The 24525-nt window shown below is 55.5% G+C and overlaps 1 protein-coding gene across 2 annotated transcripts in view; it reads left to right on the top strand.

Annotated features, from left to right (window-relative positions):
* Nucleotides 1-24525, top strand: part of LOC111151138 (carboxyl-terminal PDZ ligand of neuronal nitric oxide synthase protein) — a 262208-nt gene that overhangs the window by 224275 nt on the left and 13408 nt on the right. Inside the window, exons 6-10 of one of the 2 annotated variants that reach the window (XM_022508925.1) lie at nucleotides 3269-3410; nucleotides 11523-11689; nucleotides 13066-13245; nucleotides 20176-20341; nucleotides 21516-21906. In XM_022508925.1, the coding sequence (XP_022364633.1) occupies nucleotides 3269-3410; nucleotides 11523-11689; nucleotides 13066-13245; nucleotides 20176-20341; nucleotides 21516-21906 (1046 nt within the window). Of the gene's footprint in view, nucleotides 1-3268; nucleotides 3411-11522; nucleotides 11690-13065; nucleotides 13246-20175; nucleotides 20342-21515; nucleotides 21911-24525 lie in introns of those variants that run through there. The other variant, XM_022508926.1, reaches the window with a different exon arrangement.

The raw sequence follows: 24525 nt of genomic DNA, 5'->3' as shown, positions 1-24525 counted from the left end.
TCTTCCTGAAGCCACCACTGCGGGCTCTTGTGTGTCTTTGAGTCACCGCCACTGTCACAGAGAATGTGGCCTTAGTTCCTGGTGGCTGCTGCAGTTCCCCGGATACTGACACCCATTAGGCGTGTTGTTGGCAGCCCCAGTAGGCACACTAAAGAGGACAGCCTTTGGTTGTGTCTTGATCCCTGTGCTGGACAGACAGATGGCCTGGGGGTGGGGAGGAGGATGGAGGCTTTGTCGGCGTGAATAAGTGGAATGGTTTAAAGAAGCATTTCTGTGTGTCTAGAGAGTAAGTAGCACCAAGTTGTAAGACTTTCCAGACCTGTTTCACTAAGTTGCCTGTAATCGGCACTCTCCTGAGCTGCCATGCTCCCCGTCTGTGGCCGAGAGCCACTCCGAGGTTAGATATTCCTTCCCAGCTTTGAAAAACATCAAAGTGACCACTGCCGGCCTAGTCTTGACAACTCACAGCCCACAAATGCTTTGGGGCTGCTGATGGAAAGTGGCTTTTGGACAGGAAGATTGTATCCATGTGGCCCAGCACTTTCAGGGGACTTGTGAGACCAACCAGGATTTGTCCAGAAAAAAATGTGGCAAAGTGACACTTTGTAGAAATCTAGCAAATTCCAGAGAAGGGCCAGATTCTGGAACTGGGGAAGACTGCCTTCCCAGCAGGCCACTCATGCGTCCTGCTCTATGCCTGGCTGCCTTCCCTTACATCTTCCCTTACATCTCCACTTTGATGTCTGAAGGCCTGTTTGTGGTCATGAAATGTGAGCAACTGCTTGTGGCCCATGGGGACCTATGGAGAGGTTCTTTTGAAAGCTGCTTTTAGTGAGAGTCCTCCCTCGTGGGCTTAGGCATGGCATACTAACTAGTAAGTCTTAGCACATGTGAGTACTACATTCCTCGGCGGTGGCAGGCAGAACCAGCTTTCTTGCTTGGAAGGCCAGAAGGCCCAGTCCCTGGCTGGGGCAGGCCCAGCAGATAGGAAGCAGCATGGCTGTGCAGAGAGCAGATGGCACCAGCGGAGGGAGGGACAGGCCCTGCCTGGCACAGGTTGGCTCTCCAAGCCTCCTTCCAGTAACTTCCTCTAGTGCGGTCCTTAAATGGGAATCACCTAACAGTAGACTTCCCACTGGGGAGGGGAGGTAAGCCTGAGAGGTCAGTGGGCACCAGAACTCACACAGCCATTTCTGAGAACTGGGAGCCATCCAGCGTCTCGCAGCTCCTGGAGTGGTGAGAACGGAGCCCCGTGCTCTTACATGTCTCTCTCCACCTGTAAAGCAGGCAGCCGGGTAGCTTGACTCCGTGTTCAAGTTCGAGGGCTCTTCGTGGAACGTGCCACCGGGTCCTTTCACTGTGAGTGGAAATGTGACTCCATTAGCACAAATCGAAGGAAGCCGTTTAGCCGTGAGTGTGCACATCTAGAACTCGAATCCGACAATTTCCTGGTGGTGGAAACCATCACACAGGTGCAGACCAAAGATCATCCGGCCCGTCACTTCTCCCCTATTACGCGCTGTGGGCCAGGGGCGGTTTCGCCTTTTACTTTTGGTGCTCACCTGTGTAGTAAGAGGCAACTCTCTTAACATCTCTGTTTCTGTTGTGATAGAGTCAGTGCAGCCTTTCCTATTTATTCTCTGTCTTAATTGCCTCTCGGCCCCAGACCCCGTTCATGAGCCCTGAGGCTGAGCCGAGCACTGCAGGACGCACTGTCACGCACCTTAGTCATACACAGACCCCTCTGGGCGGGGGAGGGGAGGTCGTAGACGGCGCCAATTCAGCCCTTTGGGTGACGTCACAGAGGCGCACACAGAACAGCTGTCACGAAGGGCGGGTCAGAAGGAGCGGGGACCTGAGGAGAGGAGGCGGGGAACCATTTGCGACACAGGGATGGTGGTACCGGGGAACCCATAGTCCGCATTTTCTGCCTCTTCGGGGAACCTAGGTGAGGGTCCTCGGCTGCTGATGGTGAGCGAACTAACGTGTGAGCACGAGGCACAAGGGGGACTGAGCCCACTTTCTTCTGGCCACCCCGGGCTTGTCAGTGCTTGCACCGGGAGGGTATGTTCTGGACGTTTGTCCCTGATAAAGGGGGCAGAGATGTGGGCCACAGTCTGGGCTCTTCAGAGGTCAGTCCTGAGTGTGCTCAGTCGTCCGGCTGGGATGCGTGAGAAACGCAGGTCCTCAGAAGAGCGGGTTCCCACTGGATTGAACTCCGAGCGCTCCCCTTCGAAGAGAAGGTGAGGAGTCCTGGCCCAGCCCCTGTCTAATCCTGTAGGTTCAGGGGCACGTGTGTGAGGACTTGCCAGCTTCTAACATCATCCCCAAAGCCAGTTAAGGAGTGTGTCTGTGGCTCCCAGGGGTGGTGAAATTGGTCCCCTGTCCTCCCCAGGAGAACCTGAGATTTTTAGCAACAGATTCTCGAATGACTGGAGCTTGTCCCGGTAGGCGCAGCTGACCTGGGGTCTGATCAGTCAGAATGTGACGAATCTCAGACATGGGCGTAGGGGGGACAGCCACGGTTAACTAAACTGCTGTGGCGGTGGGACGTTTGGGGACCCCCACGGACAAGGAGCAGTGAGCTGAGCTCACCCAGCCTGTAGCTTGCACCAGACTCCGTCTTGGGAGGAAGGTGAAAACGGACTGATAATGTGCTTGGTCAGCTGTCCCCTCCGGAGGCCAGGCCCTGGAAACCATGCTGGGGGCTCTTCCTGGGAGCCTGCGTGGGTCCCTTGAGACTGTAGGGGACGAGACTCCCTTGTCCCATCTCCTCCTCCTCCTCCAAGTTAAGGAGAGCTAGAGTCAAGCTCTGTCCTTGGGCTGTTAAAAGAAGTAGTTGAACATCCCCTCAGCCCAGACTCACCAGTCCCAGGAGGGAAGAAGTGACCGCTGAGTTGCCCGTCGTGTGGCAAACCCACTGAAAGTGTGATTATGCTTGGCGAAGGCGTCAGAAAGATCTTGACCACTTTTGTTAAACCCGGGAGGAGGAATTGGGCTAAGTCCAGAACGGGGGTGTTTGGTGTCTGTCCTTCCAGTTGACTTACTGTTATGGAACCCTGGTGAGTGTCTATTTTCTGGGCCATTTCAAGAAGAAAACTGGCTTCGCACTCCTCTTGGTCAGCATGGACATCACTTTCCATCTCTTTTGTGGGTTTCTGTATGCGAGGTCCTGGCACGTCCTCTCCCATCCCTGGCCTTTCTTGTGTCCTTGCAGAGAGTCTCCACGCCCTTCACTTGCTCTTTTCTTCTCCTTTCTCCTTCCCAGAGCCAGGCTATGCGAATCGTGCGGACGGTCGGGCAGGCTTTCGAGGTCTGCCATAAGTTGAGCCTCCAGCACACGCAGCAGAACGCAGACGGCCAGGAGGACGGAGAGAGCGAGAGGAACAGCAGCAGCTCAGGGGACCCAGGTAGGCACCCGGCAGGTGGCTGCGGTGAGCGTGGGTGGACGGATTGGGGGACACCCAGTATGGGGCCGCGCCTCCCTCCACCAGGGCCCAGGCAATCAGTCCACTTCAAAAAAGAAGTTAGTGTTTCTTTCTCTCTCTGGATTCCAAACCTTCCTTATGGAAGCACGTGTGGCTTTCCTAATAGAAAATTACAGATGTTTATCGAACAAGGAAGCATTTAAGCGGCTGATGCCAAAAATCCGACCCCCAAGTAACTCCGGTACAAAAGCATATTTGTGAAACAAATCAGAAAGAAGATAAAGTTTATAGTGACCTTAATAGCTCTTTCCCTGTTTTCTAAGTTCTGTAGTGCTGTAAACCTTCGATGTGGACATATTTTCAGTACCTCTCACTTTGGAGTCTCATCGGAAGTCAGGAAACCTGCGTGTCTTTTATAAAAATACGAATTCTCCTGTTCATCTCCTGCTTTAACAAAACAATGCTAATTTCTGACAGCATGAGGGGCACAATGGAAAGCTACTATATTCAGAACCTGGGGGACACAGATAATGTGGTGTGCAGAGGAAAATCCAAAGTTTCGACTGTTTACGTTAACAGATAACCAATCGTGAAAATCAAATTAGTGAAGTATCAACTCAGGAGGTCAGAAAACAACAAAGTAAAAGCTCACACTGCAAAGGGCTCGAGAATGCAGATGATTGGTTTTAATTCTGGCAGCACCAGGCCCCTGCTGTGTGATCTGGGGCAAGTTAATAACCTCTCTGGGTCCTAGTTCCCTTTTTGGAAGAAAACGGGAATAAAGTTGTGTCCATCTCATAGGATTATTGTGACCACAGATGAGCAGATACTTGTGAAACACTTGGTTCATAGTAAACACCAGATACATATTAGCTGTTATTATTTTAACAGAAATATGGAAAAATAAACAAGAAAGAATAGAAAAATTCCTGGAAAAATGAGCAATGACAGATGAGTGGCTGTGCAGACATGAAGACATAAAGCTACACTAGCTAGAAATACCGAGGCATGAATGTGTCCCTGAATGGGTCGGAATAGACCCCAGCACATCCAACATATGATGTTATTCTAGATGTTGCTGGGAAGCTATTTTCCAGATGAGATTAACATTTATTTTAAAGACTTTATTTATTTATTTGAGGGTGGGGGAGGGAGTGAGGGAGAGCACAGAGGGAGAGTGAAATGGAGAAGCAGGCTTCCTGCTGAGCAGAGCCAGATGGTGGGGCTCGATCCTAGGACCCTGAGACCATAACCTGACCTGAAGTCAGACACCCAACTGACTGAGCTGCCCCGGTGCCCAGAGACTAACATTTAAATCAGGAGGCTTTGAGTACAGCGGAACACCCTCAGTGTAGACCTCAGAGGTCTAACAAATCAGTTGAAGACCTTAATAGAGCAAAAGGGGAATTCTGCCAGCAGATGGCCTTTGGTCTTGGACTGCAACCCTTCCCTGGGTCTTGAGCTTGCCCTACAGATTTTGGACTTGTCACGTCTCCACAGTCCCATGAGTCAGTTCCTTAAAATCAGTATGTTTATGTGTATTTCCCTGATACAGTTTCCATCACTCTGCAGGGCTGTATCCTCATTTACACGAGGAGGGGAGAGGCCCTGTCACATGGCCTGCTCTGCAGGGATGCCAGTCGGTTACACAGACATCCTATCCATGCTGGACCTCCTTAAGGATGTACTCTCAGGTGTTTGACCTCTTAAACTTGGAAGAAACTGTATTAGACCAGGTGTTTCTCTATGTAGGGAATCATTTACATTACATCTTGGGGAGAGGGATTGCAGGAGAAGCCAGGTAGCTGAGGTCTTATGTATATTAATGTTACTTGAGAAAATGCTCACTGAGAAGGTAATAAGGGGAGGGGTGGCATGGCTGGCGGGCCCGTTATTTCAGCACTGGCCATCCACTACAGCTGGAGGAGCACAGTCACGTTGGTCTCAACCCACAGCTCTCTGCTCAGCCTGCGGTCTTGCCCCGAGGTCCTACTCCCGCGAGCCCACCTGCCAACCGCCCCAACCACCATCATTCTTTTTTTTTTTTTTTAAAGATTTTTATTTGTCAGAGAGAGAGGGAGAGAGAGCGAGCACAGGCAGACAGAGTGGCAGGCAGAGGCAGAGGGAGAAGCGGGCTCCCCACCGAGCAAGGAGCCCGATGTGGGACTCGATCCCAGGACGCTGGGATCATGACCTGAGCCGAAGGCAGCTGCTTAACCAACTGAGCCACCCAGGCGTCCCAACCACCATCATTCTTAATAACATTTCCTTTTCTCCAACTTTCTTATTCTAAGATTATGGTGTGTTACCTCTAGCCCACGAAATATGTGTTGGTTGACTATTACTGATACGGTTATTAACAACGGCGGGCTCTTAGTCACGTTTTGGGGGCATCAGAAGTTACACGTGGATTTTCACCCGCATGGGGTGGTCGGTCCCCTAATTCCCATGTTGCTCAAGGGCCAACTGTATGGTACTCGAAAGACATGTTACACAGTAGCTAGTTCTGTGGCTCTGAGTCGGAAATGTGTGACCTCCCCCATTACACAGTGCGGGAAGGAGGCAGGAGGATCTCTTGAGTCCCATGGTCTTGGGGCAGGTCTGAGTTTAGTGACAAATTATGGTCCCCTCCGATTGTAGCCTTTACCACGAAGGGTACGTCTACTTAGAGCACCGTTCGGGATGCCGCAGATCTGGAATGGAAAACCTTCCTTCCCCCGGGAGAGCTGCTTACTGCCCGGCCCCATAGTCCCGTGCTCTTTTCGGCCCCTCCTGCTTGCTGATGGGCTGTAAACCACTAGGAGCACGTCTCTTCCGTCCGTAATGCCTCCCCCAGAAGCATTTATTGACTGCAGTGGGGTCTTCGCTTGTAATGAGGCACCCTGAAACAGCAGGGTAGAGCGGTTGGTTGGTGTGTGTGTGTTTTGTTATGAGCACCTCGCATCCATGTTCGGGAGCTTTCCATTTACCTCAGGTTTATCTCCCCCTTCCCCCACCCCCGCCCCGCCGGGGTCGCCCCACGTGACCCGACGACAGGCCCGTGACTGTGCAGGGCCGACCTGTTTACTCCGAGGACTTGGACGGCGCTGGGTTGCGCTGCCTTTGATGTCTCGTCCACCCCTCGCCTTCTGGTTTCAGCAACGCTTTCGAGATGGCATTGACCTTCTCTGCGTGTGCTGCCAGCCCCGTTCCCTCTGTGCCTGCCTTTCTTTCCTCCCTCATTCTTTCCACCGTTCCCTACCCTCGGGGAGATTTATCTTTTGTATCTTCTGGCAGCGGCTGCCTTGGGCCCGTCCCTGGGGCTCGGAGCCAGGTGGGGCCTCGGCTCCCGTTCCGCCTGCCTTGCTCTGCCTTGTGTGGTTTCTTTGGCTCCTGGAGAGGGTTTCCTGGGAGAGATCCCGTTCCCTTGGAGGCACCCTTCTCCCCCGGCAGCCATCCCACGGGGGGAAGGGCTTGGAATCCTTGGGAAGAATAGAACTTCCTGAAAAGAAAGCTCTGACCATCTAGACAGTGAGCAGCGGGCGGGGTGATGTTCACCGCGCACCTGTGTCATCTGCTGCTTGGGCCGGTCCCGTCTGCTCCCCTGCCTCCCCGGCTCCTCCAGCCCCGGCGACTGCAGCCCGACCCTCTGTTTCTCCTTGGTTTTAACATCCTCCTCCATTCAACAGGCATTTCTCTCATCCCTACCCCCCCACCCCCCCACCCCGCCCCGAGGTGCCAGGCTCGATTCTGGGGATAAACTGTGAACAGCAGGACGGGTCCCCAGGGGCGAGGAGCTGGCCTTCAAAGTTGGGGTTGCAGTACAAACCCGTGACAGATACACCAGACCATCTGGGAGTGTGTCTGTGAAGCATTGAAGGGGGGTCAGGGGGCCGGGGGGGGCTGCTGCGGGTGGAAGCAACCAGCCCGTGGCGGGGGTGGGGGGATCAGGGTGATAGCACCCGGCTTCAGAGCCCCAGGCCTGGAGCCCCGGCACCCGCCTTCCCAGCTCTGTGCCTCAGTTTATCTGTCAGTGCCTGCCTCTGAGGGCAGTTCTGATAAATGATTTATACGAGTAAAACCCTTAAATCAGTGCCCAGGAAGTAGTGATGCTGTTTAAATTTAAGCAAGTGTCCAGAGCAGTTTTGAGGCCCCACAGTGGCCGTTTCTAGCATTCCCGACCGAACCGATAAGCTCCTGTTCTTTTTTGAAACCCTTTTATTACCATATCTTTGACACGTAACAAGTTCTGCATCGACCCAGCGACGCCTTTCCGTTGAGCCCCGATGCCGGGCTGTGCCCGGGAAACCGGCCTTCCACAGGTCCCACCCCTTACGCTCCCCGGGGCCACCCGGCTCGGCCAGTCCTGCTGCTTGTGTCCAGCTTCCGCCCCGTGGCCGGTGTCCTCCCCCTGCCCAAAATGAACCTTCACCTTCTCCTGAGCACCAGGCCACCAGTGCCATCTCTCCCAAGTGGTCACCTGGGTCTTCTGCTAACACTGACCTCTTGCCCACTGCACACAGATAAGGTCAAGCCGTTCTCATCGTCAAAACAAACCCACGCCAGCCGGCCTTGCCCCCGCATCTCCCCTGCCTTAGTTCTTTCTCTCATGGTTCCGCTTCTTGCCAGATTTATCTGCACTCATACAGCTTCTTCCTTGTCGCCCCATCCTGGCTGCTAGCCCTTCAACTCCCACGATGCAGTGTCTGCTCCCTGTCAGCCCTTCCTGGGACTATCGGTCAAGGTCACCGAGGGCCCCTAGCTAGCAAACCAAACCAGCCTTTCTGGACTTTCTGGGTACAACCTTTCTTTTTTTTATCTGCCACTTGCTTTCCAGCATCCTTTACGTTTCTCCTGGGCTCAGTCCCTGCTGCTCTCTCCTGACTTCCCATGTGTTCGACTGGTGTTTATTTCCAGACCAGACCTTTTTCCTGAATTCTCCAACAGCTGATGGGTATCTCCACTTGGCTCTTGAAGAGAGACCTTGTGATTCCAGTAGGTCTGAAATTCCATCTTACCCACAGCCCTGCTCTTCCTGAAATTGCCCTAAAGGGCACCAGTCCCTACCAGGTCACCTAAATCAGAAATTTCAAAACTCATTTTACCCATATCCCTCTCTCCCTTCCTCCATCTTTCCGTATTCCCACCCCTTTTTCTCCCCCCACCACAGTTAGTCTGTCACCCTGTCCTGTAATTTCTGCCCCCTGAAAACCTTTTATATCTGTTCTCCTGTGCTACCGTGACCCCCTTCACGTAAGCCCTCCTGTGTCTCCCCTGGAGTGTTGCTTTCTGTGTTGTCCCTTCTAGATCTGCCCTCCACATCATCTCTAGGGTGAAATGTGAAAGGATGAAAACCCTTCAGTATTACTCACCTGCTTTCAGTCCTTGCAGACAAAATCCCGACTCTTCCCCGTTGGGTCCTGCCGTACAGAGCCATTGGCAGTCAATACCTCTGTATCTTTGCCCCCCGCTGGGACGCCTCTGCATGGGCTTCTCTAGCACCGCCGCCGCCACCCCCCCCCCCAGCTCCGACTCTGCACTCAGGAGAGCTCCAAGGGGACACAGCCTCCTGCTGCCACCTTGGTATCTGTCTGTTTCCTCCATCAGGCTGGGGAAACCTTGAAAATACATCTTTTTGCTCACTTATTCTGATGCCCAGTGCCTTTCTGTTCTATACAGGGGTTTTACACATACTTACTGAAGTAAATGAAATCAGCATATGTTCTGTAGTTCCTAGTTATAATTCATTGCATCAAGTAGAAGTAGTTTAAAGAAGCAGTTCAGAAAGCAACATTACCCTCCCCTGACCTCCCGCCAAGTACAGTCTTACTTTTCCCTCTTACATGTGGGAATCCAGAGTGCCCAATCTTGTAAGTGTCCCAGTTTTGCTAGAAGGTTTTGCATAGCGTTTCTTGTCCTTTAAGCTTCCTGATGCTGGGAGAGTTGCAAATATGAGATATCCCCCCCTACTTGTCTGTCAGGACCTAAGGAAGACCACTGGCTGTGGGTCCACCCTCTTGATTTGCCTTATCTGGCATGCTAACAGGCATGGCATCCAGAACATTCTGTCTACCCCCAGCTTTACCGTCCTGGTTCTAACAGGTCTATTACCATCCTGGCCTCCACCCGTCAGCCATTATCCAAGCTCAGGACTTCAGATGTGATTGTCAGAGAGCCCAGGCAGTGGCAGGAAATCCTACAGTAAGCGGGTCCCGTGGCTTGGGACCCCCTTCCCCAGGCTTGGTGTGGGAACCCCACTAGTACAAACAGAATGGCTGAGAAGTCTGTGAGTCCCTCAGAAGCAGAGTGAGAACCCAGGAGAGTTTCCGATCCCTCCAGGCTTCTGGCTGGGCATTTCCACACACTTTGTACCCTTGGTATTGGGGATTCCAGGAATGGGGAGCTGGTGGGGGCTGGGGAGGGGCAGCCTTCTTCTGTAGCCCGCTCCCCTGTTTTGCTATCCTGTCATGACACTAGTTCCTTTGTTAGTGTTTACTGAATACCTTCCCCATGCCAGATCCCTGGGAAACATGAATGAGACCCAGCCCCGGCCTCAAGACTAAGGGGTGTTGAAAGGTGAACTAGAAGGCCAGGCATGCCTGATCCCAGGTGCTAAGTGTGCCGACAGATGGATATGTGGTGCCGTGGGACTGAGCCTCTCCTGGGGACTAGGGGGAATCATTTCTGCTCAAAACACGGGCATTTCACCCTGTTCATCTCCACACTGGCACAGAGAACCAAGCCCATCCACCTGCTGAGAAATGACCACGAGTTCTCCGTCAGCCCTCTGTCTCACGGGCTAGCCCTCCCAACCATCAGGAAGGTCACTTCTGGGCGCAGGGGTGTGGAGGGATGCAGCCTGCCCTGGGTTCCTGCCCGCTGGCTCACAGAGGAGCAGAGCTGCTCTGCCAGGCCATGGTCTGCGGCTGTGTCCCAGGTCCCGGAGCAGCCGGGAGGGAAACCAAGCACCCCATTGGCATTCTGAATACCAGACTTGCTTCCCCAGATGACTCACATGAGTTTGCGGAGGAAGACCTGCTAGAACAGTTTGTTCTAGGGGCACCTGGCTGGCTCGCTTGGTAGAGATCCAACTTTTGATCTTGGGGTGGTGTTCAAGACCCATGTCGGGTATAGAGATTACGTAGATAAATATTAAAAAGACCAAAAAACAAAACAAAACCTATTTGTTCTATAAGGCAGGCCCTCTGATGACCGAGGCCTGGCTGCTCAGGGAGTAGCTGGCTCTCCATATTTCCTACTGACGCTAACCTCTTCCATTTTTCGCGTGGTGCTTGGTCCCTGAAATCTTTTAAGAAATCTTATTTGTGTACAGTAGCAGTGAGCCTAATTCCAAATGTAGAGAAAGAAAAATGCTTCCAGGAACGGCCCAGGAATGGCCAGGTTTTTATAGAATCAAGAACTAGGAACAGGGACTGAAGGAAAAGAAATAGCAGGACTTTCACACATATGCGGCGCACAGCCGCTGTCTTCAGTGGGGAGGTGAACAGTGGAGTGTGGACAGACTGGAGAAGGCTTGAAACCCGGCCACCCCCTCTGTCCCCCCACTGCTGCCTCCTGAAGGCCCCTTGCCTGACTTCTGCGCTTGGTCACAAGGTCAGAGTCTAGCTCCACTCAGAGGGGTTGGGGGGCTGTTCCTGTCTCAGACGGGGCCTCAGGTCTCCTCACCCTCATTCTTCTATCACATACCCCTCCTTGTCCATCTAACTCAGCCTCTGATTTTGCCATTGGAGCTGGGGCACTGGGAGTGGGGTCCGTTACCCCTGGTCTGACAGCCCACCAGGGTCATGGCCAGGGAGCTCCCCATGGCTCTGGAGTCTTTCCCTGGGTGGATTCCACTCCTGAGCTCAGAGGAGGTCGAGGTGACAGTCACCCCCTCTCTTGTCGCGACCCCGCACCCCAACCATATCGACCTTATGCCAACCTGGCAAAGCAGTCATGTCCAGCCTCAAGGAAACATCATTTTTGCTTCTGGCCTCTGAAAAGATTAAATGGGAACATCTGGCTGGGCTGGGAATGAATGTGACATGCTAGGAAGGGAGGAAGACCGTGTTCTTGGCAGCGCCCTGCCCTGCCCTTCCCTCTGTCATCCCGCAGGCCACCAGCTCCCTGGAGCCGAGAGAGCCTCCTCGGCCACCGCAGAGGAGACGGACATTGACGCAGTGGAGGTCCCGCTCCCGGGGAATGACATCCTGGAATTCAGCCGAGGTGTGACTGACCTTGACGCGGTGGGGAAGGAAGGAGGCTCCCACCAGGACCCAAAGGTAGGTGGGAGGTGACCCATCACACAGTCTGCATGCACACGACCTCCTGGAGCAGCACAGACAGAGGCCTTGGCCACTGTCAGAGTCACGTCCTCGCCCGTGCAGGGTCAGCTTCAGAGTGAGGGGCGGGGGGTGGGGCACCAGAGCAGCTTCCCTATCCTGTGAGAGCAGCCCAGTGTGCCGACGCTGGGCCCAGCTGTGTGTCAGGACACCGCAGGGTTATGCCTGATGAGCGTCACCCTCCAGAGGCCCCGCAGTGCTCCCTGATGGTGCTCTGTGGAGGTCCTGCCCTCCGTGGCTCCTTGTCGCCACTCAGTGCCTGTGCAGAGCTCATCCTCACGCACCACAACCGATCTCCGAGGCTCAGCTGCCAGGGCAGAGTGGGCCCAGGCTCCCTCTGCCTTCAGCTAGCGACTGCCGGGGCACTCCCATGCATGGGGGCTGAGGCTGGCACTTGGCCCCTTGGGGGTTAGAAACCCAGGCATCATCAGCTCCAACCTCCCGTCTTCTGGCTGAGATGACTGGGCTCCCAGGGAGTTCTTAATAGAATCCAGACGATACTGAGAACTTGAGACCACATTCCAACCTGAAGACACAATGGAAAAGCCGGGAGGAGGAGGTTGAGAAGTGGGCCTCCACTTTGACTCCCTGCAACCCGGCCGCCTCCCCTTCTTGTGTGGGCGTCGGTCAGCCTTTTCTGGTGCAGGTCAGCGGGTGGCTCATTGGGAGAAGCCCGTCTCTACTCTGGAGGGCAGTACAGTCCCCAGTCATCTGCCTGACATTATCTTGGCATCACGGGTCTGCCTCAAACCGCAAGAGCCGTCTGTCAGTGGGTGCCTCCCTCCCACATGCCTGAAGAAGGACCAGCAGCAGAGCTCGCACACACAAGCCGTCTCTCCCTGCGCTTGGTCCACATAAGCTGTCTTAGTGACACTTCCCACCTGCCGGGAGGGAGACCGAGGGGGAGGGCACAGAAACCATGTCCAGCCTGCAGAGAGTGTCTGTCCGGACCAGTGGCTCTCCCTGCAAGGCAGGGCCGGCTGAAGTGGCCCCCCTCACACAGCCTCATGGCCCAGCAGGCAGCCCTGGATGAGAGAGCCCCCTTCCCGGTCTCGTGACAGGGTGGTGGGTAACTAGGTTCCCTAGAGATCGGCCCCTCAAGGTCCAGACACCTGAGCCAGTATACTAATCGTCTGCCCCCGTCATGCTGGATCAGTTACAGAGGGTCCAGGCAGGGTTTCCTGCCCGATGGCCCCAGCCCAGGGCCCTATCCACATTTCCACTGGGGACACAGCATTTCACTCCAGCCGCGCCCGTGCCCTGTGGCAAAGAGCGGCCACTGCCTGGGCTCACACCCGTCTTGTTTTCTCCTCCAGGTTTCACCCCACCCCCCGGAGCCCATGCTGGCGGCCTCGCCCAGGATGCTCCTTCCCTCTTGCTCGGCAAAGCCCCCAGGCTTGGGCCCAGGGACACCGCTGTCCTCCCACCACCAGATGCAGCTCCTCCAGCAGCTCCTCCAGCAGCAGCAGCAGCAGACGCAAGTGGCTGTGGCCCAGGTTCTCCTCCGCCTCCTCCCTACCTCTCAGGCTCCACTCTCATGGGCTTGACGTGCCTTCCCTAGCAAGGGGAAAGGGGCAGGTTTAAAACCTAGGGAGCCAGAAGGGATCGCTCACGCTGTTGGATCATTGCTTGTTGGGGAAGGGGGGAGGGGGGGATGCAGTCGAACTGGAAGGAAACGCTGTGGTTTCCCGTGTATCCCCTGCTCTGAGTTGGGCTTGGCTGGCTTGGCTGGACATTGTTGGGTAAGGACTTGAGCTCACCAAGGAGCAGGGTGCACCCAACTCCACCCTCCCCTTTCTGCCTCATTTTCTGGTGTTTGGGGGTGGACACGGGTGCCCCTGGAGTCAGGACAGGTGTGACTTTGTGCAGCTGGTCTTGAAAGACCTTAAAGTACAGCTTTGTGCAAAGACCACCCTGGCATCCTCCTCACCTTGTTCCCACAGGTCCCCACCCTCCATCACACGGGTCCCCACCCTCCATCACACGGGTCCCCACCCTCCATCACATGGGTCCCCACCCTCCATCAACACTCTGCTGCTTCCAGGCAGGACGTGACAGTGTCCTGGCCTTGGCATTTGCTATAACGGGATCCAGCTCATATGACCGTAGGTGCCATATTTGAGCCGCAGGAGGACGGGCTTTGATCTGAGGAGGAAAGTGCTGTCTGAGCCCCAGAGGCTTGTCCGGCTGCCGCCTTCTGGAGGGGGGCGGCCGGCGTCTCTTGTTGCCTCTGGCAGTGATCCCTTCTGCTTTCTCTCCATGGAGGGTGGTATCGTCCCCGTCTCCCTTGGGCCTTGTGCATCTGAGGTTCATCTTCGCTGTGGCCCATCAGGGAACAATGCGGACAGGATCGCTCCTACCATTCATAGGCTGAAATCTGAGACCGAGGGACAGGTCAGGACCTGGGGGAGTAGAAGAGGACGGCGAGGAGGAAGAGGAGGACAATGAAGCCTTTAGGACTGGGGGTTGGGGAGCGATCTAAGAAGGCAGCTCCATGTACTGGCCTTCTCAATGTGTGGGACTAGGCTGACCTGTAAGGTTTTCTGTGTTCTGGAATGGCAGGGAGCATACTCCTCTGGGGAGCACTTATTGATCCCATCGATTCTCTTGCCTACTCTTCTTGAGACCCTTGGGTGGAGCAGTCGCCCAGACAGAGCTGTCATTTCCCATATGTGCACCTTGAGAAGTTGCTGGCAACCTGCCCAGAGCCCAATCTGCTGTGACTTAGTTCTGAGAAGACCTTCCAACACGGTCTCACACAGAACGGGCCTGGGGCCCAAGGCTCACCAGAAGCCTTTGCAGGTTGGAGAGCATAGAATCAGTGGGGCATGGCTCTGAAATGATGTGAGCCTTTTAAAAAATTCTGACCGTGGAACAAAAGGACGTGGAGTGCTAACGCTAGGAGCGTTAGCAGGTGTTTCCAGAACAGCAAGAAAAAGGAAGGACTGCCGTTAATGGCCTCTCACACGTGGGGGGAAAATCACTGCTCTTTGTCAGGTAACAGAATTCATCTCGTCTCCTTAATGGTGATGTGGTAGTCCTGAGAGTCCCCTCCTCCTTGGGGTGCCAGGTGACAGGAGCACAAAGCCTGAGTGCCCCAGCGCAGGGCCATTCCATGACTCACATCATCCCTGAAAGTTTCCCCTCGAATACAAATCCATTCTCCAACCATAATTCTTTTCTCTTTTGTCATATCAATTGCCAAGTAATTATTATTTATCTAAGAAAGGGCTTGATGCATATTCATGATGGATATTATCAGAGTCATTTGAATTTGAAGTCGCTGCTAAATACTGAAGAAAAACGGTGTGCAGGTCTGTAATCTACACGACAAGAAGATTGTCGTGGCAGTCTCGGTCTGCAAAGCCACAAGACCTGGAATTTATCATGGCTTTGCCGCTGTTGGCATGAAACCCTAAGACGGGTTCTCTGCTACTGAATGGGGCCTCTTTCTCGGTGGGACAGCCCTGCCCTATGTCGATGGTCTCTCTCCTCGAAGACAATGAGTCTCGGTGTTTGCGGTTCACTTGTGGTGTAGCCCTTCTCCGTTCCGGCGTCTTCCACAGGCTGGGAGCCCTGAGCCTCCGACTCATAGTCTGTGGGTGGCAGTTGGTGGCACCCTCGTTGACACTCGGTTCAGGCAGAGACATGACTGAAGGCCAGCGTAGCATGTCCATCCTGGGCAGGGGACGGGTAGGGTCTGGGACTTGCAGGATCTTTAGCTGGACAGGACCTCAGGGTCAGAGATCGCTTCTTGAATACACGCCTCTCCCACTCTCTGGCCTCCCCAGGAGCAGGCTCTGGGCAGACTCGCCGTTGGCGTCTTTCTCTGCTGCCTGGAAACGCAGCAGTGGTAGGGTCGTATCCGAGGCTTCTGGCTCCTGTGTCCCCCGGCACACTCAGCCCTAAGCCTTTCTTCTGTTACGAGTTTCTCTGTATGTTCCTCCTTCTCTCATTCTCTTTGTAGCACTGGATCCAAGGGCTTCCTGTTCACGTTCATGTCTCTGGGTAACAACAATCATAGAGGAGACAGAGGTAGATTAATAGGTCTTCTTGACATCCTTTGTGCATTTAAAATAGATCTGCTCTGGCACACTTGGTTTCTCCGTGTGGTGAGATTGATCTCAGTGTCCAGCATGAGGTCAGCTTTTAATCGTCTTGTCAAACTCTATTGCCACCAGACTGCAAGGTTTCTGTCGTCTTCATTAAACTGCCAGTAGTCCCAGAATTCCAGTGGGCAGTGCTATGAGCTCAGCACTGCAGGTAGGATTGCATTTTCCTTTCCTCTGGGAACATCCGAGTCCTCCTGGGTAGAGCTAAGGATACAGAGTATCTTGCAAACAGGTGCACTCTTAGGGTCCTTTCTTGCATTATTTATGCACCCCCCCCCCATTTATTGTCCTACGCTATTCCCGTTGGTTCTTATCCTGGGACCAGGCTTAGATCTCTCTCCTTCAAGTTGTTCTGATTTGGTCTAAGACCTTGAGATCTCTCCCAGACTCTCCCAAAATTGGTTCAGAGCTGGTCTAGAGGAACCTTCCCTGCCTTACAGGTCTGGAGGAGATGGTGCTGCCCAGCCACTCAAACATTTCTAGCTCAGATTTCAGCATGTAAATAGTGAATACCCAAGCCCCCTTGACCGCTTTCTCGACCCAGCATGAGGCTTGCCTGGCTGCCCTGGCTTCCTGTTTCGAGTTGGGCCAGAAGTTCAAGGGTGTGAATGACCATACAGACAAGCCTTGAACCCGAGCTGGGGCATAGCCAGCACCTGCATGGCCTTGCGCCGGGCCCGTCGAGGTCCGGAACCGGTCTGGGCACTGCGGCTGACCGGCAGGGGTGAAGGGGGCCGGATTCCTTCCCAGCGTGCCATTGCAGGCTCGGCCTGTGCGTGCACCGCTGCTGTTTAGAACTTCCTCCCCTACCTGCTGCTACTCGCGCTTATTCTGAAACCCGTGATGGGTTCCTTGTGCTTCGCGATCGCGTGCGCTCTAGTTCGTTAGACAAACAGCGCTGAACATACTCCCGCACCGCACCTCCAGGCCCTAGACTTCGCTCTTGTCCCCGTGGCTTCTCCTCGTCACCAGCACCCTGGGGGCCGCGCCTTGTGCATGCTGAGACAGCGCCGCCTGCCTCTGCTTGTGTGTCTGGTGGGGGGTGGGGGGGCAAATTGCTCTGGTTCTCTCCATGCCATTTCCATGTGCCTGCTCCCTAACTTCAGCCTGGCCCTGCCCCTACTTCTCACGGAGGAGCTGGAGTCCAGGCAAGTAGGCTGGAGAGTGAGCGGGCGGCGGTCTGGTGTCGCCGGGTGGGCTGAGGGTGGGCGTCAGAGCCGGAGGGTGCAGGGCTGAGCCCCTCCTCCCCCACTCCGGCAATGGCCTTCCTGCTGACCTCGTCGGTGAGCGGAATAGTCCTTGCCCAAGACCCCTGTAGCCCCGGAAAGCAGAAGCGAACTCGTACCTTTTCTGAAATGAGCACGGCCTACTTTTTTGCAAAAGGTGTTTCATTCTTTGAAAGAACAGCATGCCGGCCACGAATCACGGTCCAGTCTGGCAGGGCGGCAGGGCGTGGTGTCTGCACTTGTTTCGGGCTTGAGGAAGGGAGCCCACAGAGCCGAGCAGGCGGCCCCAGCCAAAGCGGAAAATAACGCCGCCTTATTTCCGGGCTTCCAAGGCCAGACCCACGTGGGCAAAACCCAGGGACGACCACATCGTCTCCAGTTTAAAAGCAGCCCAGGCCGTTCTGTCTCTGCCTGGCCCGGCTGGGGTTCCCAGGGGCACGGAGAGCTGCTCGAGCCTCGTGCCTGCTCCCACCGCGGGCGGCCTCAGAAGCCAGCGGGCTCGTTGGCGCTGGCTGTACGCAGCAGCGTGTGCTTCCGCACTCCTGGGGTTGGAAAACACCTGAAATGTTCTAGCTCTGCACTTGCGAAGCTAAAATTCTGATGGAATCTGCACAAGGAGCACGCCGACCCGGGGGGCATTTTCTCATGGCTCTTAGTGCCAGACGGAAACGTTCGACTCAAGGGCCGGCTTTTCTGTTTGGACGGTGCCCTGCCCTGGGAAACTTGAGCACCTGTGAACAGAGCTCCCCATATTCTCCCCCACCCCTGCCCACCCCGGCTTCTGCAGGAGGAGATTCCCTTTGTGTCCCCAGTCACTAGGGGACACAAAGTGACACTAGGTGTCACTAGCGGATCTAGAGATTTTCTTCCCTGAGCCTTTGACGAGTGGCCCTGGTGCTGGAATCCTATGTTGCCTGAGCCTCTAGGCAGGCCCCTCCGTTGAGAGTCGGAGAAAGTGAGGTCCAGGCAGAAGGGAATGACCTTCCGTGGCAGAGAGAGTCACCAGCGGTCTGGAACATTCCAGCTCCTGGTCTAGTGCTCTCAACTGGCCTGTCTGTTGGGACGTCCATGTGCAAGGGGCAAGGCTCCGAGTCCGTGGTGTGCGTGCCGGGAGGCCCCCTCCTGTAGGTGCCGGTTAGCAGGAGACGGAATTCTGTGCTTTTTCTGCTTATGCGCATTGAAAAATTCTGTTCCAAATTTCTGCCTAATGCTTCTGTTTCATTCCAAAGAAACTAGAAACTGGATAATGAACAACTCCGCCTGCTCACTAGATCCCTTTCAATGGTAGTCTTGATTGGAATCAGTCACATTACCAAATGGAAGGTGAAGGCTGGCCCTTCCTGGGGGGGACCCTTCCAGGAGCTTCCCACAGCAACTGTCCTGTTTCTCAGAACCAGGAAAATGCCCGGGGCGGGGGTCTCAGGTCAAATATCTCCATGCCTCAGTTTCCAAAGAAGATACAGGCTTAACAGCCGCTCACCATTTGATACCCAGATTAAAATGTTACTGTTGCTTCTTTCCCTCTTCTCATCACTCTCTAGATCTTTCCATAGTTGATTCGGGGCAGCAAAGGAGGCTGATTTCTAAACTGAAACGTCAGTTGTGTCCGGAGCCTCACCTTGTGGAGGACAGACTCACTTTGCATTCCTTAGGCGTCCTCCCTAGGGCGAGACAGGTCCAGCCTTAGGAACCGCTAATGGAAAGTGGCAACTAATCTCATTAGCGGCTCCCACTTAGAAGCAGAGGCAACTGCAAGGTCAGGTCCTCTAATCTGCCAGGAGGGAAGCCGCCGCATCCAGCCGTGTGGTTCTCCAGGCTGGGCAGGTCCCTTGGCCAGACTACGGGTTGGATTCAGCCTGTTCCTCCCTGAGAAAATGCATCTCATCGGAGCCAACTGCTCTTTGGAAATCCAGAGCATTTGTTGTCTGAACCACAGTCGGCTCACCCTTCCTGCCCCTCTCCTTCCCCACCTGCCGCACCCCAGTCACCCTGCCTCTGACTTTGTCCACACCGTAGTTGTAGTCCAAGGAAGCCTCTTACCCGTAAGTTGCCTTGGTTTGAGCCAAATTCATTAGCTACCTTTCTTCAGGGACCTTCTAAAACCCTCCACGAGACCCCCTTATCCACCACTTAGAGCAAGAATCTCATGTGCGTAAACATGGCTGTTGCCTTGTGACTCAGTTTCTTCAAGCCAGGCTCCTGACACAATCACCCCCCCCATCTCCCGCTGTGTTTTCTCTTTATACCTTGTTACGCACCGAGAACAGACCCCCGACCCAGGGTCCCGAGCAGGCTGGGTGCACCATTGCCAGCTGCTCCCCTGTGAGAGGAGAGTGGATGGAGGTCCCCCTCTTCCCACAGGGTCCCCCTCTTCTGTGAACCGCTGGCTTCCACCCTTCCAGGTTCGCGGGAGGAGGCCCTCCTGTGAACCAGTCAGCAGACGTTTGACCGCTAGCAGGTGTAAAGCACCTGGAAATGAAGAGGGATGGACAGTCAGGGAAAGAAAGTGGCCCCCAGAGGTGAGAGTGCAGAATTTATTATGACCCCTGCACTAGGGAAGGGCATCTGTGGGGCTTCCTGCTTCCCATTCCATGTGAGCCCCAGGAAGGGGAGAGGAAAGGCCACTTCGGGGTTGCTGTGACTCTCTTCTTAGCTACTGGGCCCGTATATCCATTTCTGTTTTTCTCTTTTAAAAGACACGAGGAAAAGAAGTTCCCTCCCTCCACATGGCAGGAACGCGTTCACCATCAAGACACTCTCCTGGCAGGGCTTGGGAGGCAGAGGCTGGGGCTCGGCTCGTGTGTACCTCTTGCTCTGGGTGCTGGGCCCTGAGGGGTCTGTGAGTGACCCACCATGGCCCTCACTCGGGACATTCAGAGAGACCCCTGGTCCAGCAACCCAGCTTCTTAGGGACGCTTCTCTGAATTCCAAGCCCAGGTCCCCACTCCACCCCGGAAGGGCTTCTTTGTGTTGAGTTGAACATGGCAGGTGTCTCTGGTCCCCGCGGAACCCCGGTGACTCCTGGGTGCATTCATGGCCCTCTCCTCTCTGTCCCGTCCCCTCCGTCTTCTCCGCCTCCCATCTGCAGGTTCACTTGCTGAAGGACCAGCTGGCTGCCGAAGCGGCCGCGCGGCTGGAGGCACAGGCCCGCGTGCACCAGCTCCTGCTTCAGAACAAGGACCTGCTGCAGCACATCTCTCTGCTGGTCAAGCAGGTGCAAGAGCTGGAGCTGAAGCTGTCCGGACAGAACGCCAGTAAGTGGAGGCCCTGCCCAGCCTTGCTTCCCTCCGTGGGGGCTCTGGAAAACGCCTTTTCTTCTCCCTGAAGCTCTTGGTGGCGTTTTCTTAGGCCCCTGCCCTGCCCTGGTATTCTAGCGGAAGACAGAGGCGGCTCCATTTGTCCTGTCCGTACAGTTCATGGAACAGCAAAATAGCAGAGTCAGAGAGGAGCTTGGCTCCTTCTAGCCCAGGCTTGACCTTGAACATCCCTGGGAGTCCTTGCCACATGTTCATCCAGGCTCCTCTCGAAAGGGGCTCAGACACTCCATGTCCTGATAAGGAAGTCTGTTGCTTTCTTCGTGGGCTTTTCCAATGGAAACAGACTGAGCACCTGTCGGGTGTCACGCTGCCTGGGGGCTCCGTGGGAGACCTCACACTGTACGCGAGCTTACCCTCCCCCGCGCTGTAGAGTTTACGACTCTAGCCTCGAACATGCTGGTAGCAGGTGTCTGCTCTGCGCATAAGGCAGAAAAGAACTGGCCAGAAAGCACGGCTGGCTCCGGGCAGAGGTTGCCTGGCGCCCGGCCTAAGATGCTCGGCCGCCTCCGGGCTGGCCTGGGAGGTTCGAGAAGGCAGCACATTGCCAGGCCTCCCTCGTGCTGACCCGTGGCCTGGTATGTGCTGGTCACAGAGCCACTGGCCATCTACTGTGCCAGAGGCTGTGATAGAATTTCACGGACAGGATGTCGTCTAACCCCCAGAGTCGCAGATGTTATGCCCATTTTGTACATGAGAGAGTCGCAAACAGGTAAAGGCAGCTCAAGGTTCCAGAACCAGCAAGGTGTGGGGCCAAGATTCAAACCTGGGTCTGACGGCAAAACGAATGTGTCTCTTGTGAGACCGGTAATTTCTCAGCCTGTCCCCTATAGCTTTTTTAAAAAATGAATATTCCCAAGTCCAGCCCATTGAGGTCATGATCAGTAGGTCTGGGCAGGGCCGGGACTCTTGCTTTAAGCGGCATAAAGGTACAGATTGGGAACAGCCCCTGCATTTCGCCGCTGGAAGCCTCTCTGGGCTTCCGTCTCTGCTTACAGAGACCCTGCTCTGGCCCTCTCGGTTTGTACCCAGCTCGTGTCCCCCCCCCCCCCACGCCCCCCCACTCCCAGCCGCCTTGCTAACCTGGGCTGCTGTGCTCTTGTCCCCCCTCCAGTGGGCTCCCAGGACAGCTTGCTGGAGATCACCTTCCGCTCCGGAGGTCTGCCGGTGCTCTGCGACCCCACCACCCCGCAGCCGGAGGACCTGCCCTCACCGCCCCCGGGCGCGGGCCTGGCCGAGCTGGCCCACCCCGCCGGCAGCCCCCTAGGTAGGCGTGACTGCCTGGTGAAGCTGGAGTGCTTCCGCTTCTTGCCGCCGTCTGCGGGCCCGCTGCTGGGGGGCCTGGAGCTCCTCAAGTTCCGCGAGTCGGGCATCGCCTCGGAGTACGAGTCCAACACGGACGAGAGCGAGGAGCGCGACTCGTGGTCCCAGGAGGAGCTCCCGCGTCTGCTCAACGTCCTGCAGAGGCAGGAGCTGGGCGACAGCCTGGACGATGAGATCGCCGTGTAGGGCGGGCCGCGGCGCGGGGCTGGGCCGGGTGCAGGGCCGGAGGGGCGCGGGGCCGGGTGCACCGCCGAGGATGCCCGCGCGGTGGAGGGCGGTGAGTGCCGGGAGGACGAGCGACTTTGGCTCCAGCCAGGGACCTCAGAGAGCCTGTGGTTTCAGGAAAGAATTACGACTCTGCTTTGGAGGGTCCGATGGGGGAGAACTGGGACTCCCAGAGGCGAGTGGGCCCCTCTCTCCCACTTGTGACTTGGGAGGGGAGGGCAGGGCCTTCCAGAGCCGGTGGCTTCGGGAGAGGGTCCCTCGTATGGATCGCCAGGCTGCCCGAGGAACTGCCATGTGCGGGCTGTTTCATCAGGCTCCTCCGCTCTGTCCCATCCGGGGTGGTCCGGGGAGCCCCCTCCCGCCCCATCTCTCGATCCCACGGCAAAGGGAAGCCATCAGGTGCCAGCTCAGGTCCTGTGTGTCTGGATATCCAGGATGTTACCAGTTGTCTAACCCTCCCCTGACTTTCTGGAAGGAATTCCTTCTCTAGGCCGTTGTGGAGATGACAGAGGTTGAATGCCCCGGTGGTAAGGGACGGGGTGGAGCTCCGAGCGCAATCATGGAATTGGGATGTTTCATGTCGGGTAAGCTCTGGGATGACTTGAACCTGGACGTTTGCTCAAGCTGGATGTGAGGTGTTACTTCCGAGGGAGACTGGGAGTTGGACATCGTTCAGGCCCTTGCGGTGCAAGCCCTGGGGGAGGGCAGCCCCTTTGGGGCCCCAGATGATGTTGGTCCGATTCCTCAGTGTGGGAGACACCCCCCCCTCACCCCGTCCTGCCTGCAAGCCCAGCTCCTCCGCGTGGAGGCTGCCTCCTTCTCCCTTCCGTGTCTTGCCTCAGGGTCCATGTCGGCCAAGGCTTGTACAGCATCCTCCCCTCGGAGAAAGTCCCCAACCCCCCGGCCTTACCTCTCAACCCGTCCCCTCCACTGGGCGTTAGTGGTCAGTGTTTACTGCAGGAAAAAAACCAAACGCGAGCTGGTAGCTGAGACTGTTTCTTTCCACTCTTCAGAATCACTGCCACTTTGGTCAGGGACCACAGCCCTGTCCCCTCTTGACCCGTCTTTGACCATCCAGGCCTTGTCTAGAGAACGCCATCTCAGCTGGCCGGCCAACCATGGCAGGGAGGCCACGCTCCCTTTGTGACAGTCAGGCCACGAGTGGCTGTTAGCAGATTTAAAGCTGCCTCGAGAGAGAGCCGAGCCATTGCTAGAGTCTTGTGTGTGGGGAAGTAAGTCTTCAACCCGGACAACGAGCAACAGACCCAGACAGCAGTATTCTGTGAGGATTCGGTGGTAAGGATGGGGTTGCCCAAAACACAGAGTTTTTCAACCCCGACCTTGCTTTATAATTTATAGAAATGAAAGCGTAGCCCTTTTTCTTAAATAGCTGGGTTTCTTCTACACTAGAAAGTCCAAAGGAAAGGAAATACACGTAGCTTTATGGTGGCCTTCCTGGGCACACCAGGGTATTGGCAGAAAGAGGATGGGGTGTGGACGGATGTGTGTGCGCACGTGTGTACAGATAGGCTTGTATACCCGTGTGAGGGAAGGTGAGTACGTGTGTGTGGGTGAGTGAGAAGTGACCGGAGAGAAGAGAGTGTGAATCTTCAGGGCGTTTGGACGACAGCAGACTTGTGTTGTTTTTCCTAACAGTGTATTTATTTGGAGAGGGGTGGTTCTGTTTATTTCTCTGTCTTTTCTAATTAGCCGTTGGATGGAATAGGTCCAGATACACAAGGAAGAAGCAGGAAGGTGAGAGCCCCAGACTGAAGGAGGTGTTGGGAATCCGGTGTGGCTGAGCCGGCTTCCCAGACCCTCCCCTGGGTGCGGCCGCTCTGAGCGGTAGAATCTTCTGGAGTGTTCGGGACTGTGGAAGGTCTGGCTTCTCGGGCCGCTGCGTGTAAGCAGGAGCCCAGCGTGAAGCCACTGGATTTGTGGAATGTGGCAAGAGAGGGAGGGCTGGCGTGGGGAAGGGCGAGGGTGGGTGGGGAGTAGTTTCGGAAGGGTTTAGAGAAGCTTGCAGAGGGAAAGAAGAAAGGGAATTTAGGAGAGAGTAAGGATCTGAAGAGGCTGTTTGTACCGCTGACTCCGGACCCATCCCGGACCCTTGCCCTCGGATGCTCTGCGGTGGTTTCCAGCTGCCTCAGCCCCAGCCCCCCACCCCAGAGGGGTCCTACCCTGGAGCGCTGGTTTGCGTGTCTGCACTGTCCCCAGTGTGCCTGGGGTATGGCGACGGGAGACTGGATGGAACTAGGGGCCTTGACGGGTCACCAGCCACCGGGCAGAACAGAGAACAGTGCAGACCTGATTTCCCAGCGACGTCACCCTCTCCTCCCTCATTGCTTCTTGCTGCCTTCCTCCTTTTTCATCTTTCTGCTCTGCCCTGTAGACAGGACAAGTGGACACCGGGGGAGGGCGCCTACCCTATGGGTGCCTGCCTCAGCCCCCTCCCAGGGGCCGGCAGAGTCCTGGGTGCGTGAGGCTCTCCCAGGTGCAGAGCCAGCAAAGAATTTCTCTGCACAGAACGGACTGCTTGTTGGGATGAAAACGATACTCCTATCCTTGCTTCTACC

This window comes from Enhydra lutris, unplaced genomic scaffold, assembly GCF_002288905.1.
Source record: "Enhydra lutris kenyoni isolate GAN:26980312 unplaced genomic scaffold, ASM228890v2 scaffoldscaffold25, whole genome shotgun sequence".
In the NCBI taxonomy this organism is placed as follows: Eukaryota; Metazoa; Chordata; class Mammalia; order Carnivora; family Mustelidae; genus Enhydra; species Enhydra lutris.
This window is presented reverse-complemented; position numbering and strand designations above follow the sequence as displayed.